The 17,551-nt window shown below is 32.6% G+C and overlaps 2 protein-coding genes and 1 long non-coding RNA gene across 5 annotated transcripts in view; 2 read left to right on the forward strand and 1 right to left on the reverse strand.

Moving 5' to 3' along the window:
- LOC111508882 (uncharacterized) overlaps positions 1–17,551 on the forward strand; it is a 108,243-nt gene that overhangs the window by 73,081 nt on the left and 17,611 nt on the right. Inside the window, exon 1 of one of the 3 annotated variants that reach the window (XM_074178566.1) lies at positions 8,861–9,327. The exons of 1 other annotated variant lie outside the window; for it this stretch is intronic. In XM_074178566.1, coding sequence (XP_074034667.1) covers positions 9,235–9,327 — 93 coding nt within the window. In that variant the 5' untranslated portion in view covers positions 8,861–9,234. Of the gene's footprint in view, positions 1–8,860; positions 9,328–17,551 lie in introns of those variants that run through there. One more of the 3 variants, XM_074178554.1, reaches the window with a different exon arrangement.
- LOC141483761 (uncharacterized) lies at positions 5,984–8,442 on the reverse strand. Its single transcript, XM_074178579.1, has 2 exons — positions 7,975–8,442; positions 5,984–7,879 (listed from the first exon to the last, which is right to left on the reverse strand). The coding sequence occupies exons 1-2, from the start codon at positions 8,103–8,105 to the stop codon at positions 7,696–7,698; spliced, it is 315 nt and encodes a 104-aa protein (XP_074034680.1). The 5' UTR covers positions 8,106–8,442; the 3' UTR covers positions 5,984–7,695.
- Positions 9,334–16,539, forward strand: LOC141483768 (uncharacterized). The gene is made up of 2 exons (XR_012466281.1): positions 9,334–9,518; positions 9,652–16,539. It is a non-coding gene; the product is annotated as an uncharacterized lncRNA (long non-coding RNA).

Here is a 17,551-nt window from a genome sequence, read left to right on the forward strand (position 1 = left end):
GGCTCCATGTCAAACAAATAGTTCCCCAAGCCTAACAGAATGTTGTATATTTTTGAAATCCTGTGGAAAATTATTGTAGAACTCGAGGGTGTTGTTGTATTGTGGACTTGTATAAATATTTTTTTTATTGGGTGGTTGAAAGACTACTCATGTAAGATGAGAAATCTAATGTTCTCTTAAATATATACTTATAGTAATTGTTAGCATATAGCATTCCAAGCAACCAAACAGTATGCTCTTTTAACTTTACTTGTTCTCAATTGGTGATTTAAATGGTTTTATTTGTGCATTGTACCTTATCAAAATCTGTAATTTATAGTATGAAAATAAGAGGAAACAGTGGATGGATGCTGTCAGGAAATATCTGCCTGATGGTGCTTTCATTTGCTCAAAGCATTTTCCATCCATTTCATTGGTGAGAAAAAGCTATTGAAAGGTGCCAAACCATCATGCATGTGAGTATTCAGTTTCTACAGCACTACCTATAAATCCTATCGAAGATTTGTATATTTTTTCAAGGTGCACTTATAGAGAAGTACTTAATTGTACGAATTTCAAGAAAACGTGCACCATTTCCAGAATCAGTTTTCTAATAATTTCTGTAGTTGGAAAGTATCTGTTGAATAAGGTATCAAAAGCAAATGTGATCACATACAAATCAAGAGAGAACACTTGGTGTTATCAGAATGATAAATATCTAATTATTCATATATGAAATGATAAATAACCCCTTCTAGCTTTACCTACCTAGAAAAAAAAAGTTCTTTTCAACCGGCTGTTCTCTAACGGTGACCCTCAGAAGTTCGCAGTTGGAAACAAACACTCTATGCCATTAATTTCTCTTGAAGATAAAAGATTGCTGTTTTCCGTTCAACTCAAGCATATCAATGTCCCTTTACAAATTTCATATAAGGCTCATAACGGACTTTAAAGAAAGTTATTGATAAGATAATATGAGAAGAGATATTTATGTAACCATTATTTAATTAAATCATGTTGAAAAAGGGATATGTCACAAATTGTCCGAATGTGTGGAGTTTAGTTTTAACATTTCATATTATTTTTCATTTCAATGATCGCAACTGCTGTTTTGTTCAATATTTTACATCATATTTTCCCTTGATACCTTTTATAAAAATACATCATTATTCAATACGAGCTAATAGGATATCATTCTATAAGTAAAAGGTGATAGTGGAAGAAAGGGGTAAAGTTGAAGAACATTTTCTACAAATGCCTGATTCACAGAAAATTAACTTCATCAACTTCACCCTGTATTTCCTGATATTTCATATTTGTCAATATCTGTGTAAGCGTACTGCTTACACATGGAAATAATAAATACGGTATCATTATTATAAACACTGAAAACATAATCAAAAAGAGGTGTATCTTTTAGAATCTTTCTTGGTTATAATGAAATGCCAGTAGGAATTTAAAAACAATTAATGGAAAAGTTGTTATCGAACAAAGGGTTATATTTAGGTATTCATGCTAAGAATCGCACGTTAAAGGTAAGATTTCGTTAATCCCTGTTCACACAAGTTTCGACTTCTGAGGGCTGCCGTTCGTAGGGGAACGACAGCTGGTTAACAAATTTTAACAATTTTAACAAATACCATTTTAGTTTGTCCATGTTTATTTACAGGGATCTCAATTTATTAATTTGTATATATGTGAACCCCAATTTTTGTTTACAATAAATTATATAACAAAGAAAGCTTGTACTGTAAACACTTATACTCTACTACTATAATTATTATAGACATATTTATGTGTGTTTAATGAACGACAATTAAAGTAATGAAAAACATTTACATGAGCAAAGAGTGAGATTCTTAAAAATATTTTCATTATCACAGAAGAAATTGATTTTATCAGAGTAGTTATTTTCAAGTCTCAACATTTCAGATAAAGGAGAATGATACCACTAGTTAGTTAGGTGATATGGTCTAATAAATAACTTTATTTTTCTAATGGACCTCCGTGGAACGTTGGAAATTATAAGGGAGAGAATTTCTGGACAATCAATGAAACCAGATATAAATTTGAAAAGATAAACTAATGATTTAGTGTAACTTCGATTCTGAAATCTGCATGAAATATTTCTAAAATCGAATTGAATGTATGAACCCATCCTGCCTAATTTTGTGTTAGTTAGTTTCCTGGTTTTGCCCTGATCATTTTCGGTAAAAATATTTGACTGCAACTGGGGTAATCATATTCAGTTGCGTTGATGAAGTAATCTTAGAGAATAAAGTTGATACTTAAATTAGTTTCAATGAATATCTCATGAAGAGTACTTCGTCAACGCCGCTGAAGGTGAATGTCGTAGTTGCAGTCGAAACGTTTGGAGTTTACCAAAGAAGACAACAGCAAAACCCGAAAACCAACCAAAACATTGAAGTCAGTCATGAAATCATACTACATGAGCTATTGAAAATTATTGATGAAGGATGCTGAAATTTTTCCAGATTCAAAGATTGATTTTCATTTTTTTATAACTGGTTTTATTTTTCAATTTGCAGTTGGATTATCCAGTGGAAAAAACTCCGTTTGAAACATGAACAACTGAAATACTTGAATCCCTATATTTAGTTCTGTGATCAGTTTTTTCAAAGAATATTTGATAAAGCTTCTGCCATATATCTGATAAGGATTGTGTGATTATTTATATAGTTTGATCAATTTAATCAAATAACATTTATTGATCTAAATGTAAAACATGTTTTAGACAAGTAAATTGATGGATATATAGCCGTTATTACGTGGTAGAAGATCATCATGAAAAATTTAGATTTTAGACAAGTTCTATTGTGAACATGATGTGATAGTCATTTTTATAATAAAAATAGGTATTTTGATATTTTTTATTTCTCAGTGAAACCGCTCCTGAACTTCCACAAAACGTTTTTCCTAGTCCATCCTAGTCACACTCTGTCACAAAACATCCATTGGTAAATTCTAGCAGTATTCAACTAGAGAATATTCCTAACCCCATCTTGGTTTCAAATACTTGATGACATCCAGATTAAACCAAGATCATTTGGAGGTGATAATGTTCACATATCCATAACAATTCCATCCAGAGTCAATTCAAGTTGGACAAATATTCCACCTAATGTCCCTCTATTCTCTGATAAAACCGCCCAGGGAAAGTAATGTTAGTGGAGGAGAAATTATGAAATCCCTTCTTCATATTGGAGATCTGAAAGAAAAACAGTAAAAATTTATATTCTATATTGAAATAGAAGCAAATATCTCCGAAATTGAAGAGGACTTCTCAGGTATTGATGCTTTTGCTTATTTATGTGGATATGTTGCAAAAAAATTAAAGGCAACACCAAATGTGGAGAATGTGTGGATTCGATATTGGGGAAGGGAAATGAAGTATTCAATTCCCTCATAAGAAACAAGAGAAGAGGATTTTTAACATTACCATCACAAAAAAATTAATAGCTTTCTTCACAATGTTGAAGCCACAATATCAGGTGTTTTTGAGAGGAAACTTAAAAAAAAATTGCTTTTTAGTAATTTTATTCAAATTGTCAAATTTTTCTCCCAAAAATATTGTAGGTTGTGTACACCACAAGGAAGAATTGTCAAGAGAGACACTGAGGGCATATTTGATCTCTAGATTGAATATCTGCTGTGCTAAAGAGCATAATGTAAGAGCCCTCGAAGTAAGGACATTAAATACCATTTCACCTCAGATTGATCAAAAACTAAGTCAACTTTTGAACGGTTTGACGTAGAAACATGAAAAAACGTTTGGGGGCTATTACGATACTATTTTTTGAAAAAAAAAAACAATTGTGATTGCTCGATAGATGGCTGGGGGAGGCACTTCAACTTTTTTCAAAATTCTACTTAATTGGCATGGGGGTCAAGTGTCAAATTAGTCTATCAGTGATGACCTGCACATGCAATCATAGCAAAAAATATGACTCAATGAAATCAAATTAAAATAATAATAATGGAAGATACTTGAATACCTTTGTTCAATTTATGCTGGAATTGTAGATTTCAATAATCATAAATACAGAAATCTTATAAACTTTAATATACTTTTACAGACAATAAATAGTTCACATTCTTTCTGAACCAAAGAAGTTATTCAATACATCTGATGTTCAAAGGAAGGTAATTGACCATCTTACATCTATTGTAAATTAATAAATTTTGCCTTGTAATTTCTCTCAAGTTATTTGCAGAACTCAAAGGCTTGCATGACGAGTTCAAGGTGGGACTGTAGTGTTATTTCTCTTGAGTGATTTTGTGTATGTAATGAGATATGTATGTATAAGAAAATCAATGTCCTGATTCATGAGTAGAACTGCTAGGTGTGATATACATACATCCATAGTCACTATCAGTAGATGTATTTTGGTTGAATATCTATTAGAAAACAGCTGTGTTTCTACTCATTACATTGTTCTTCGTATATAAACCGCTTATTCCAAATTTTATGCATCAAAGAGGAAACTTTTTTATTATTAATTAAAAAAAATCAGTTAAAAGTTGGTGCTTATCAAAAGGATCACTTAACAGGTAATCGAAAAGTTTGACAAAGAATTCACCGGGAATATTTCTTTGTAATCTAGTGAATTATTCAGATTTTGAATATTAGGAAGGTCCTCATTAAATTGTTTTATAATTTTCTTTTAATCTCTCTGGTATGTCATCACCTCATTATTCAAATCATTTTCGGTTAAAATTCCGTATTTCCGTGGTTATTGAAATATTTGTTGTTTCATGAATTCATAACAGTATATGAGAGATAATTGCTTTTGATTTTCGTTCTTTTTTTGAAACGTTAAAATATTCCCAATGATTTTTTTCTGTATTTCCAAAAATAGAGAGACTTCTGAATGACTTTTTGAAAATCAACTTCTATAACAAATAACTTTTTTTTGTGACATTCAGAGTAAAATAGGTTTTAATTTGTTGCAAACTTCTTGTGACATACTGCATTTATATATAACACAGTTACATTCATTATCTTGCACTTTTCTTGATGCAATAAGAATATGATGAAAATAAAAAATGTAAGGAACCTACATCAGATTCTTGAAGGAAATATTGTAGTTCTATGAGTTGTGATATAAATAAATATTGCTATCACACAAATAAGAAATTTCATGTTTAAAAAGATCATGATTAGCTTCTGCCCAAAATAAAACGATTTTTTTCTGGAAACATAGAGTTTGAGACCTATGTGGCTGGATAAAAAAGTTTTTCCATTCCAATACCATACCAAAAACATTTATTCGAGTATATAATCTTTATACTTACCACCTGTTTTGCGGAATTCGTTCCGATAAACAACCAGTGTCAAGTACATAATAACATCTGCCAACATTTCTTGGGTTGAAATATCAAGAAATTACACGAAATTTCTTCAAAACTTTGCTTGGGTTGAAACTTCAACTAATAATTCACCAGAACTTGGACACTTATCTTTCGATTTAATACTGACAATTCATCAATAACACTTAAAACCAGTGTTGCCAATGGATGAGAATGAAAAGATCCTCTTCTGGACTCGAAATTATCCGATTTTGCCCGAAATTATCCGATTTGTTGAAAACAATCAAAAATAGTAAATCAATACTATATATTCAGGTTTCGTACAAAATAGAAGGCAGGAATAGGTATTTTGAAGCAATAATGAAGGTATCATTGAAATACACTAAAAAAAATATTGAAAAAAATAACAAGTTTACCTAAAATACTTCTATTCTAACTAAAAAAAATATTTGGTAGCATTAACATACAAAAAAAAGATTGAAAAAACAAAAAAGTTACGTGTACCTAAAACTAAAAAATCTTTAAAATACATTAAAAAAACAAAAAAACAGGAAAGTTACACGAATGGTAGGTACATGTACCTAATTTGTTATTTTATCTTTTTTTTTTCATAGAAAAAAAGGAACATTTTACTTAAAATAGCATCTGTAAAATAATAATATATAATAATAATAATATTAAGTCACCTACCAACTTGAAATGTATTTCTTTCAACTACTGCTTGTCTTGCCAAATCTTACACTCCAACATTTTTTTGTTGGTTGAAATTTAACACAACCCCCACTGTTATCTACTCCTTGTTTGGTAGCTAAAATAGCCCTTAGAGTAGAAGTGTTTAATAAATTTCTTTTATCTGTTTTTATGTTAAAAACATTGCTGAAAATTCTTTCAACACTCGCATTGGAAAATGGCAAGACAAGCAGTAATGATAGGGTTTTTTTTAAATTGGGAAATAATAAAATGTCAGCATTATTCTTCAAGTTGAAAATTTGTGACCAATATTGCTCACAATCTTAAAAGATGCAACTTTTGGATCCAATATATCTATGATATCAAAAATTGGCTCTTTAAAATTAAATTTTTCTTTTGTTTTTTGCCAGATCAATATAAAACGACAAAATTGATTTTAAAAATGTAACAATATCGTTTCTTTGAATGTTCGGATTTTTATTTAAGTCTGCAAAAGATTCTGTTGCTGCCATCCCCAAATAAATATTTTGCAATGGTAGGAAAAAATCCGGATTTTCATGATTCAGTTTAAAAATATCTTTGGCTTTTTTTATGTTTGATAGCTCGAGAAAATTAGCATATAACGTTTCTAATAATACAATCGTTTCTGGCTTTTCAGATTGAAATAGCATGTTAAAATCGTCATAAGCCACAAAGTATAAGACATGAATTCCAGATAAACTCTGGTAAATGGATTCTTCATTGCTTCTAACATACTATCTGTTGTGTGTGATGGGTCCTCAAGCACAGATTCCATTAAATATTGTTTAAGTGGCTCATATTGTTCAAGCACTCTGTCAATGCATGCTTTTATTGATAACCATCTTGTTACGGCTGGCCAGAGTATTTTATGTATTTCAACATGGAAAAAATGTTGAAACTCTTCAAATTTTTTTCTACGCAAGGAGCTCCTGTTGAAATGACTGCCTACATTACGAAGTAGGTCTTCCACCTGCCTTGGTAGCTTTAAACAAGCTTTCGAAATTGCCAAATGTGCCATATGACAGGAGCACCTGATACATATTATTTGAGGCAACTCTTTTTTCAGAAGAGCAAATACAGAATTATGTTCTCCGACCATAACATTAGTGGTATCCGAAGAAAACCCTACCAAATTTGTTAATGGAATTTTCTTGAATATCAAGGAATTTTTTAAAATGTTGAATAAATCAACAGCTGTGGAACCATCAGCTTCAACCAGATCAAAAAAAATTGTTTTAATCATATTTGCACTGTTATCATAATAAATGATTGAGAAAGCACACTGCTTTTTGATGGAAATATCTGTCGTTTCATCCATTATCAACGAAAAGAAAAATCCTGGCTCTCTTAATTCATTATGGAAATCTATCAGAAAATTAGTTCCCAAACTATTGCATACAATAGCAGTGGCCTTGGTTCTTCTTACACTTAACTTTTATGCAATTTTTGAATCATGAAAGATATTTTTTTAAAGTGGGCACAAAGTATCCATCAGCAAAAAAGGTAATTGGTTTGTAGCCAACAGGGCACAAAGTTTGATTTCCGCGATTCTGACGGCAATTTCTTCGCTGTTTTCCGTGAAAAGTTCTGTGATCTTGGTGCTCGTAGACATTTTTTGCCAATTTAATTTGTGTTTTTCACTATTCGAGTGTTTAATAAGGACAGTTTTATGAGCTACCACATCCATATTGCATACGTTATAAAAGGCAAACTCTGTTCCTCGACCTGCTGGTTTTGAAGACTTTTCCAACCAACCCATTTAATTTGGGATTGTTGATCCAAGAAAGTACGAAGCCAATCTTCTTTTTCCAGGATTTCCAATTTTTTTCTTTTTTCTTTCTGGTTGAGAAATTGCAGCCTAAAATAAACGAATGTAATACTGAATTATCTATTCCAAATATTTTTGTTTTAATCAACAGTAGATTATTTGTACCTTTATGAAAAAATACTCACAAAATCATTTCCAGAGGTTTGTTCTGTCTCTGTCGCAAAGGACGTCGAAGGTTCCCCCCATTTATCGGCACCCCTAGGTCTATCACAGGTTGTGGTAGCAACGGTACTACAACCTGGTTTCTTTTGATCATTTGCCTTTGGCTTTTCGTTCCCGATCACAATCTCTGAAGACGGCTTAATTGGTAGTTCTGGTATCCGTTTTTCCTTCTTCTAAAATCCACAACAAAAAATAGTACTTATATTATCATATTATAAAACTCTTGGTACCAAATCATATTACTACTTCTATGTTATTTGCAAACTTTTAAAGTTTTGCCTTATAATCAATAAGCCATTTGTCCATTTTTTTATTTCCTTAGGATGTGCAAATGAAGCAACCAACAACGCTTTTATTTAGAACAACATTTGAAAACTTCTATTCACTTCAAATCATTAAACGACCGAAACAATAATCAATTATCAATTGCGTAGGTAAATATAATGAAAGTGGAACTTCAGTGTGGGGAGAACCGCTCTATACGCGACATCTGATAGTGAATAGCGGAATCTCTCGCGTGACGGACACTGCGATGGGATAACATGTACTTTAGAATTCTACTTTTCATGGAATAAAGGAAATTCGACAATAGAATTCTTCGTTACACAGAATCTCATTATCTCAACCCTATGCTTCAACACGAAATATCGCTGTTGTCAAGTCTAAACATTCAGTCGGATCCTAATTATCCGATTTTCGACAGGGTGAGAAAACTATCCGCCAACCCTTCAAATTATCCGCAAATCGGATAATTATCCGCCAATCGGCAACACTGCTTAAAACACCAAACATTCATTAACTCACTTCTTAAGTTATCCTAAAAGCACAGTATGAAAAATGAATGTAGAATTAAATATAAATACAAATATACCCTCTGTGGTCTATGATTACAGTTTACTGTAATGACTGCTTGCGTTGCGCCATCTGAAACGGCGCTGATCTCTGCTTATCAAGTTAGCCATAAATCCCTCATTTTACCCCAAACTTTTGCAGGTATAAGTAGATGCACCAGGGTTTTTAGACATCTTAGCCACGTATTGTCTATTGGATCGTAGCCATCACAGACTTGTGGCCTGTGGTAGCCATCAAGCCATCACAGACTACAGAAACGAGTTTACAATCAGTATTCTGTGGTAGCCATTTTAGTTTTTGATTTCTTGTGGGAGTGCATATTTAAGATACCCGTTCATTAATTTGTTTTTGATAAGTGGGAATAGAATTATATGGAGTGGGATCACTGCTTCTTCTGGAAAATCACAACTTTTTTTGTGAAATTTCACAGCAACTTCAGCAATGGAATCCAGACTAATCCAGAGGTGAGTTGGGGTATGTTTTTCAGTAACTTGAGATTGTATTTGATTTGAATACAGAAGGCGGCATTATTTTTGGTTTCAACTATACATTTTTCAAATACGTAATACGAAGCTTTCTTGAAACGATCCAGGAATAACACATTTTCAATATTATCAAAACCATGTTTCTGTACCAAGAGGGAAAAAGGTTGAAGGTACTAGGTGTTCGGTACTATTTTAATATTTTGATCTACTTTTTGTAGACACGTCTCTAAAATGAACTGTTCTTCCACTCAACCTTCATAAATTATCAGTAATGATTTTACACATAGTGTGTTTTATTTTCAGAATAAAAGGTGAAGAGAAAAAAAAGTTTTTGATAAGTTTGTATACATAAGTGATGGCGCAGAAAAAAATGGGCATATTTCAATGAAATGAAGATGAAAAAAAAAAAGAATAAAAAATGACTGGGGACTCGCACCTGATTACTGTTGATTTTGAAGTAAATATAACTTTAGGTGATTTTTGGAATGTGAGATGCATTCGTGTTTTATCTTCTGGGAGATTTCATTATTCTGGTGATTTGAAATGAAAATCAGCATTTGAATGTTTGTGTTCTAAAGGCTGGAGGAGTCAAAATATCTAACCTCAACATTCAAACTGTGGATGTCTGAACCAAAAGTAATTTTTTTATGTAGATAATACAGGGTTTTATTCATAATAAGTTTATTCATAATAATGAAGTTTTTATAACTCAGAAAAAATTATTAGAGAGATGGTTGAATCAAACGAGTGATCCTGCAAAACTTTTTTCATAAATCTAGAGAATCTCACTGTCTCATATTTATATATACTCACAGCTATATTATATGCTCATAAAAATTAAAATAAATACACTACTGAGGCAGTGATACACGAATACAATACCAAAAGCAAGGAGATCATTAGAACAGCTAAAATGAATTCGGTGAATACTGAAAAACAATCCGAAGGATTAAAAAATCTGTTTAAAAATCTGTTTTTTCCGTTAATCAGCTGTAGTCCCCATATAAACGACAACTCTCAGAAGTTGAGAAACTTGTGCGAGCTAAAGACTGACGAGGTCTTACCTTTTAACTTGTGATTCCTAACACGGCAAAATATATAACTCTTTCGAAAGATCAAATTGAAACAAATTCTGTTGAATGTGGAACCATATGATTTGAAAAAATATATTTTGAAGCAAATCACTAAAATAATGGTTTTTATTTGATGTCTTTTCTTGCAATGTTGTGTGTACCATGTATATAGTGTGTTGTATAAAGAAATGTTCATATGAAATAAAAATAATATATTATATCAAGAATGGAAAAATGTTTCATTTAAAAAACTTGTGGACCGGAGCATTTTACAAAATAAATGAAGTCATTGGTGCAGTTTGGAAAATTTAACAATTTAACGAAATGGTACCTTTGTAGCTAGTTTTTCAAATCATGTACTATTTTATTATGAAGAACAATACATTCTTATCTAATCTTATAATCCTATGAGTGAAATTTGCACTATGTACATGTCTCCTTTTAGCCATGTTCAACTGTTTGATGTCTTGTAATTTATGTGATATCCTCTAACGTCTACAAATTCCAAAAATAAGTGATGTATAAAGATGAATATTATATATTTATATCGACTCAGGCCTATAAATGCTGGGTTTTTGTTTTAAAAGAGCAAATTGCTTCAACCTATTTCGCCATTTTATAACATAGTCTTATTGATTTTGATTAATATATTTATGTCCAATATTGTTTTTCAGATGATTGGCTTCACAAATTTGTAGACTGTGTACTATTCACACTTTAATGTTGGTTGAATGGTTGTTCAATTTCGCGAGGCTCTCAAGATCATTTATGCCAGTGTGCAACTTAGGAATTGTGTCATGGAAGGTCTTCGCGTCTATGTGCTTTGTAGGAAACCGTACCAACTCACGTTTCTTTCATTCGAAACTTCATTTTATGTTATGCTATGAGATCGCGGAGGATGCTGGTAGACTCCGTCGACTTTTTCATTGTATTATTTGTAGTCTCTTCCCTCTCGTTTTGTGGTGGATCCTTGGTTGGTCTCTCTTTCTGTATCCCATTCACTTGTCTCACTTCTTTGGTTGGTCTCTTTGCCTTCTGTTTGTGTCTGGTCCTTTTTCATGGCGTATTTGAAAACGGGGCACCTAGTCATGTTCTTAAGACCAGCATTTCGCACATCTGTTTACTTTCAGCCGCCTCTTTAGCTTGCACCTCGCTAGTCCTACCTTCAGGTATCCCCCGAAAGAACTGTTTTGGTCATTTGTTTTGGCTCCCTCCCTGTTGGGGATTTATGGAAGATGGCTTCCGTCATCTTCTACAGGTCGAGCACGACATGCTTTCCACGTGGTGCATAACCACCTTTCGGTCCGTTGCAGTCTTATCTTTCAGTTTGTTCCAAATGTCTGGCTCCGTGCCGTCGTGGTTTATTTTATTTGTCTTTTTTGTCAGTTGGACGTTATTCCTTTGATTCTGGTTGTCTGCTGCCCAACGCTTTTGTCATCGAACAGGTCTGCCAGTTCTGGAAGTTTTTCCTTGAACTGCCGTTGGATGCTTCCATTCATTTGTGGGTCCTTTGGTAAGGCAAGGACTTCTTTGACTGCTGTGTTATTTGCTGTTAAAGGGTTGCGGATAATCACTTTAGTGTCTTCTGACAGTCCTAGTCTTTGCATATAATGACTCAGATGACAATTTCCTGTGAGAAGGCTTGTTAGACATCGCAGTTCATCCCTACTATAGTCCAACTGTTTGGTATCAGGCATCAAAGGGTGATATACATCATTACCATCGGAATTGACCAATCATTGTAGTGCATTTTTTCTGAAATTTTGTGTGAATTTTTTATTTTGTTGACATGTGATCAGAAATACCTAGGATTGTTACATATTCTCTCTATGACTTATACGACTTTTGTAACATTTTGGCTAATGGATTTACAGGTTAGAAACAGTTATATAATCCTCATCCAAGCCAAATTGTTGGTAGAGTTTATGATACTTTTTTTTTTCTCTGACCAACTGCCATAACTGAAGAGTGAACCAAGAAGTAAAATTAGATCAATTGAATTTTTTTCAAAGGTACATGAAGCTTGAAAGCATTACACAAGACTTCGTAGATATAAGAAACTTCTTGATTGATATCATGGTGGTAATTGAGCATATGCAAGTCCACACAAGATATGTATGCATCTATGGAGCCATAGTCGACGTTTTTCAAATCATTTAAAGTATTCATTGTAATCGAGTGTATAGCTAGAAGTGTGTGTTATAATGCTAAATGAAAGAGAAGAGTGATGAGTGCTAGCCTGTAGTAGTGGGTCCATTGAAAGTTGAATTGATATGTCATGTCTGTTGAAGAAAACTACATCTAAGAAGGTATTTTCACTATTAGAAATGCTACTAAGTTGATATAGATTCAACTAACAACAACAATTCAATATCAAAGCGGGTGAATTCAGGTTACAAGTGACATTTACCCTCATATTATCATTATCTCATTTGACATCAGACATAGTCCTCAGCTAGAATGAGCAAGCTGTTTGGGTACTCATTATGAATATCTTCTTCAGTTTCACAAGTCTTGGGGGATGATGGTGGAATGTAAGCACAGCCAAAAATAATTGAGGAGTTGCCGTATTCGGTTATCACAAAAATATGTTCAACATTATTATGCACTGTTATTGAGTTACCTTTGATTCTAGAAATGACTAACACTCAGTACACCTCCTCCTAGTTTGTCGCTCCCGGTAGATTCTCTGTCACATCTGAATATATTGTATTGTTTGAATTCCAATTGTCCATCAGAAAATTGACATTTTTTTATATTTGTTTGAGTTATGGTAGAAACATTGTTGATGTATTTTATGGTTAGGTTCATTTCTCTTCTACTTTTGCGGGATTCTAATTCTTCTCTTGAGTTTTTTAATAATTCACGTCTGATCATTTTCTATTTTAACATGTGGCTTGTTGATTTTTTCTTATTTCTCAACAACCTTACAGCCGAATCTGCATTTAAAAAAATACTTTTAATGATCTTGATCTCTCACCGAGTTTTCCTACTCTCATTGATTTGACAATCAGATCAGAGTTGGTAAACCTCAGTTGCCTCTTCGTCCATCTTATTCTGAGGACCATCAGCAATACTCTCTGGTAGGTTGTACACCATTATATTTTTTTGCACCAACTTCTCTTCATGTTCACAGAAGAGTGTTTCGAAGTTTGTTATATCACTTTGTTTTCTAATATTGCTCTGCGGAATATTCTGCTGCCTTATGACAAGTCATCAAGACTTTTTAATTTTTGATTTGTTTTTGAAGTATAGAAATGATCCTCAAACCTTCTTGACAACTTTCACAGAAGTATTCGAGAGCTCTCTTGGTTTTAAGCTGCATACATTTTATATCTGCTGTGGAATTCTAAGACAGCTATCGTATCGTTTGAGACGACAGTAGGAATTCTAAGTAGTAGTTGGTATCGTTTCGTGTATCAAATTTTCGTAATTTCATCCGATAGGTGTAGATCTATCGTTTAAAGATTTCGATATATGTTTCTCTTTTCAATAGTACATGTTTCCCTTTTCAACATTTCAAAATCCTAACCTGAAAACGAAATAGATTAAAGTATTTGCGGTTAAATAAACATTTGACAAGATGATTGATAGCCGTATTAACCCCCCATTTGAGGTCACCTCGCATAAGAGGAGGTATTACAATAGAAAGTAAAATATTTTGCGCTCTCCATTTCTATGCCACAGGGACTTACCAGAGGGGTGTTGGTGAGGAAACTTTTTGCAGTTTGAGTCAAATTGCAGTTCATCGAGCAATACATGAAGTATCAATTGGAATAGTTGAAGTGATGGGTGCAGAATTTATAGTATTCCCTCAGAATATTCGGGAAAGGAATGTATTGAAAATGGCTTTCATGGAGAAATGACATTTTCCGGGAGTCATACCCATGTTGCCATCTGCCTGGTGATGAACATAATTTCATTAATAGAAAGGGTTACCATTCTCTGAATTGCCAAGTTATCTGTGATCACCGTATGAAAATAAATAATATTTTTGCCAACTATTGAGGATCCACTCATGACTCTTTTATATGGAACCACTCGTTGATAAAGAATTATATGCAAGAAATTTACGAATCTGGGAAACAAGCTTGGTTAATTGGAGATTCTGGCTACCCACTTCAGCCATTTCTAATAACACCTTTTCAAAACCCCCTTGAAAATAGTCCCGAATCTAGGTTTGATCATGCCCACATTAGAGAAAGTAATTGCATCGAAAGATGTTTTGGCATCCTAAAAATGAGATTTCACTGTCTTTTGAAGGAGCGTACTTTGAGATACACAATATGTGTGTGGGTGCAAACACACCCATCGATGAAAACGTAGGTGATCCAGACAATGATAACGGTGACGTCCTGATTGCAGAACCACTCAATAATAAAGGACAATTTGCTGTAGAAGGAATGAGAGTCCAGCAGTATTACCAATAATTTTTTTGTAAACCTATACCAAATATGTTGTGATTGGAACATTTATATTGTCATAAAATTGATTTCTTTTGCGAACATACAAATAAAAAAAAAACAAGTATATGATACAGTGCATATGTTAAACGTCGAAAAGTCTATGTAATATTGTCGTTTTGTGAGTTTTTTCACCAACCTGTGCAATAATTCGAATGAGGACCAAACTATCTATTTGTGAAATAAAGAGAAGATTCAAACATAATTATTAATGATATACTCCAGTACAAAATCAGGTACATTCGAACTAAAAATAAACATAGCTTTCTATAACAATAAAATAAAAATAATCTCTGATATTCCACAAAATGATGAAGAAGTACAACAAAACCATTCATTTGGTACCACAAGAATGGAAGGCTGCTTTCTATTTCAGTTCTGGGGAGGAACTTTCTTGAAAAATCACTTGCCCATCCAGAAGCTGTTATTTTTGTTAAATTCATTCATTTATATCATAGCATTTGTTTATTGTTCTCAATTTATTTGCAACATCTTTCAAATTGGAAGCAATATCGCTCAAGGAAGATTTTAATGTATTTTTTATATCTTTTAATTCTTCAATGGTTTCTCTGAATTCATTGTGGAAGTCCATTTTGTGTCTTTTATGTGGTGGTTCCTTATCATCTCACTGGGGCATAGTTTTTGATGTTGAAGGTATCTTCGATGTTGATGGTTCATCAAGACTATTTTCGCAGGACTCTGATTCAAGGGATACAGGTACACCACATTCTGGATTATATAATCCCACGCAGCAGCCTTTTTTTTAATGAATACTTTAGATCTGACCAGGACTACAAACGAAAGCTCTAACAAGTTATAAAAAATCTAAGTATTTGAGACTTTGGTTTACCTTTTGCCATTTTTCAGTAGGTTTTGTTCTATATCCGAGATCATTCAGATTATGCGCCAATTCATCCCAATGTTTTTTATACAAATCCTTTCCTTGAGGACCAACAAATTTACCTGTAGCCAGGAAAGATTGCTTCTCCATGGCCTCTAACATAATTTGCCAATGGGCCTCTCTTACTTTGAATGACATTTTTATAAAGAATAATGAAATTCCCTCAATGACCAAAAAATAAAAAATTGCTGATTTCACTATTCCTAACAATTGGGTACTTCACTTGTTTTTCACATGTAACCATAAAACATAGAAATATTCATGCATAAAACGTGCGAAACACAAATTTCTATGTGAATGTAGGACCTCCTTAAGACAAATTCCTATGATAACCGATCATTCTTCCGTGAGAGAGTTAGAATCGCACAGCTGTAATGAATCCATTGGTTAGACCCATCACATGGACAGTATTGGTCATTGTTTATATTGAGTTCACATTTCAGAGCAACATAGTTTTAGAAATTTTTTGGGTCACTCTGTTTGTAACTAATGGTTCAGTATTTATTAATGGAATAAAAAGTAGTTTTTCCCAGAAGTGTTTCTTGTTAGCTCTATAAAAACACTGTTTGTTGTGAGAATTGATGTTATAAACACGATTATCTCTTCAGTTTATCCATTTTTGTAGATCAAACTTCACATCTCCAAAGATGAACACTTTATGAACATTTTGATACCAGATCCAACTATTGATACACATTACAGACAACCGAAATAGGTACAGATATTAATATATTAAAGAAATGCACTGTATTTTTTTGGGAAAGAAAGTTTTTGGCTTTCTTTCCCAAAAAAATAATCACTCCTAAAAAATATTACCCCTTCAATTCAAGTTAAATTATATAATAAACTTAAATGTATATTTCAGCTTGAACGATATTCCTATAATATGTCTAATATATCATTTAGCATTAAAGTCTAACGTTTTCTGACAGAACAAATATTTTATAGAAGAGTTTCTCAACTTTAAAAAATGTGTTTTCGTTTCTCAACTTTTAGAAAGTGTTTAGTTTGTTTAATATTAATTTTAAAAATCTTGACTTACTAATATTCATAATTATAATTATGACTTACTAATTTTAATTATAACTTTAATTTCACTTGTATATAGTGTTGCATATCTTTTGTTCCATCGATTAGGTTGGATTTTCTTTCAGTTTTTTTAACATTCATGGTTGTAACAGTGGAACCTGTATTGTGTACTTAGTATGTTGTCTCTGGAAATAATTGCCTGAATTTGTTTTCGTATTCATGGGAATGCATCATAACTGTTGCATAATCCTTATCTGCGGGAATAATTTCAATATTGCTGTCGCAACTGAGAGATTTGAGTGAAATACTTTCAAGTTTACTTTTAAGATTACTTTCAACTTGATATGGTTGAGAAAGAACAGTTTGGCAGTCAGACCCGAAATCACCAGAAGTTTCTGTAGATACATTCTGAGATGTGGATTCTATAGCGGTAATCAGATCCAAAGTTGAAACTAATTTACCACCGTCTTTTCCCCAAATGATCATTTCGCATATTCAAGAAAAAACGTTTTTGTTTCTCTTCATATAGCTTTTGGAATTTGGATTATGTTTCTGGTATTGTAAAAATAAATATATGATTTCTAAATGCAATCATAGATATAATTATAATCAGACGGAAGGAGAAATTGAATCATCAAATATAAACAAATATTGAAAGTTTTTGAGTCCTTCTTAATTAATTGTGAGTTCATGTCATATCAGTTAAATGCAGTTAAAGAAATGATTTGAAAAGTATC

Source organism: Leptinotarsa decemlineata, unplaced genomic scaffold, assembly GCF_025532065.1.
Source record: "Leptinotarsa decemlineata unplaced genomic scaffold, Ldec_3_MD MMD2_P_RNA_scaffold_14, whole genome shotgun sequence".
Classification (NCBI taxonomy): Eukaryota; Metazoa; Arthropoda; class Insecta; order Coleoptera; family Chrysomelidae; genus Leptinotarsa; species Leptinotarsa decemlineata.

What these genes read in the sequence shown, in the direction of transcription:
- LOC141483761 (XM_074178579.1), bottom strand. Translation starts at nt 8,105, where the DNA reads ATGATCAAAAGAAACCAGGTTGTAGTACCGTTGCTACCACAACCTGTG. An exon ending in AAACCTCTGGAAATGATTTT is followed by an intron (nt 7,880 to 7,974) that starts GTGAGTATTTTT and finishes CGTTTATTTTAG; the next exon opens with GCTGCAATTTCTCAACCAGA.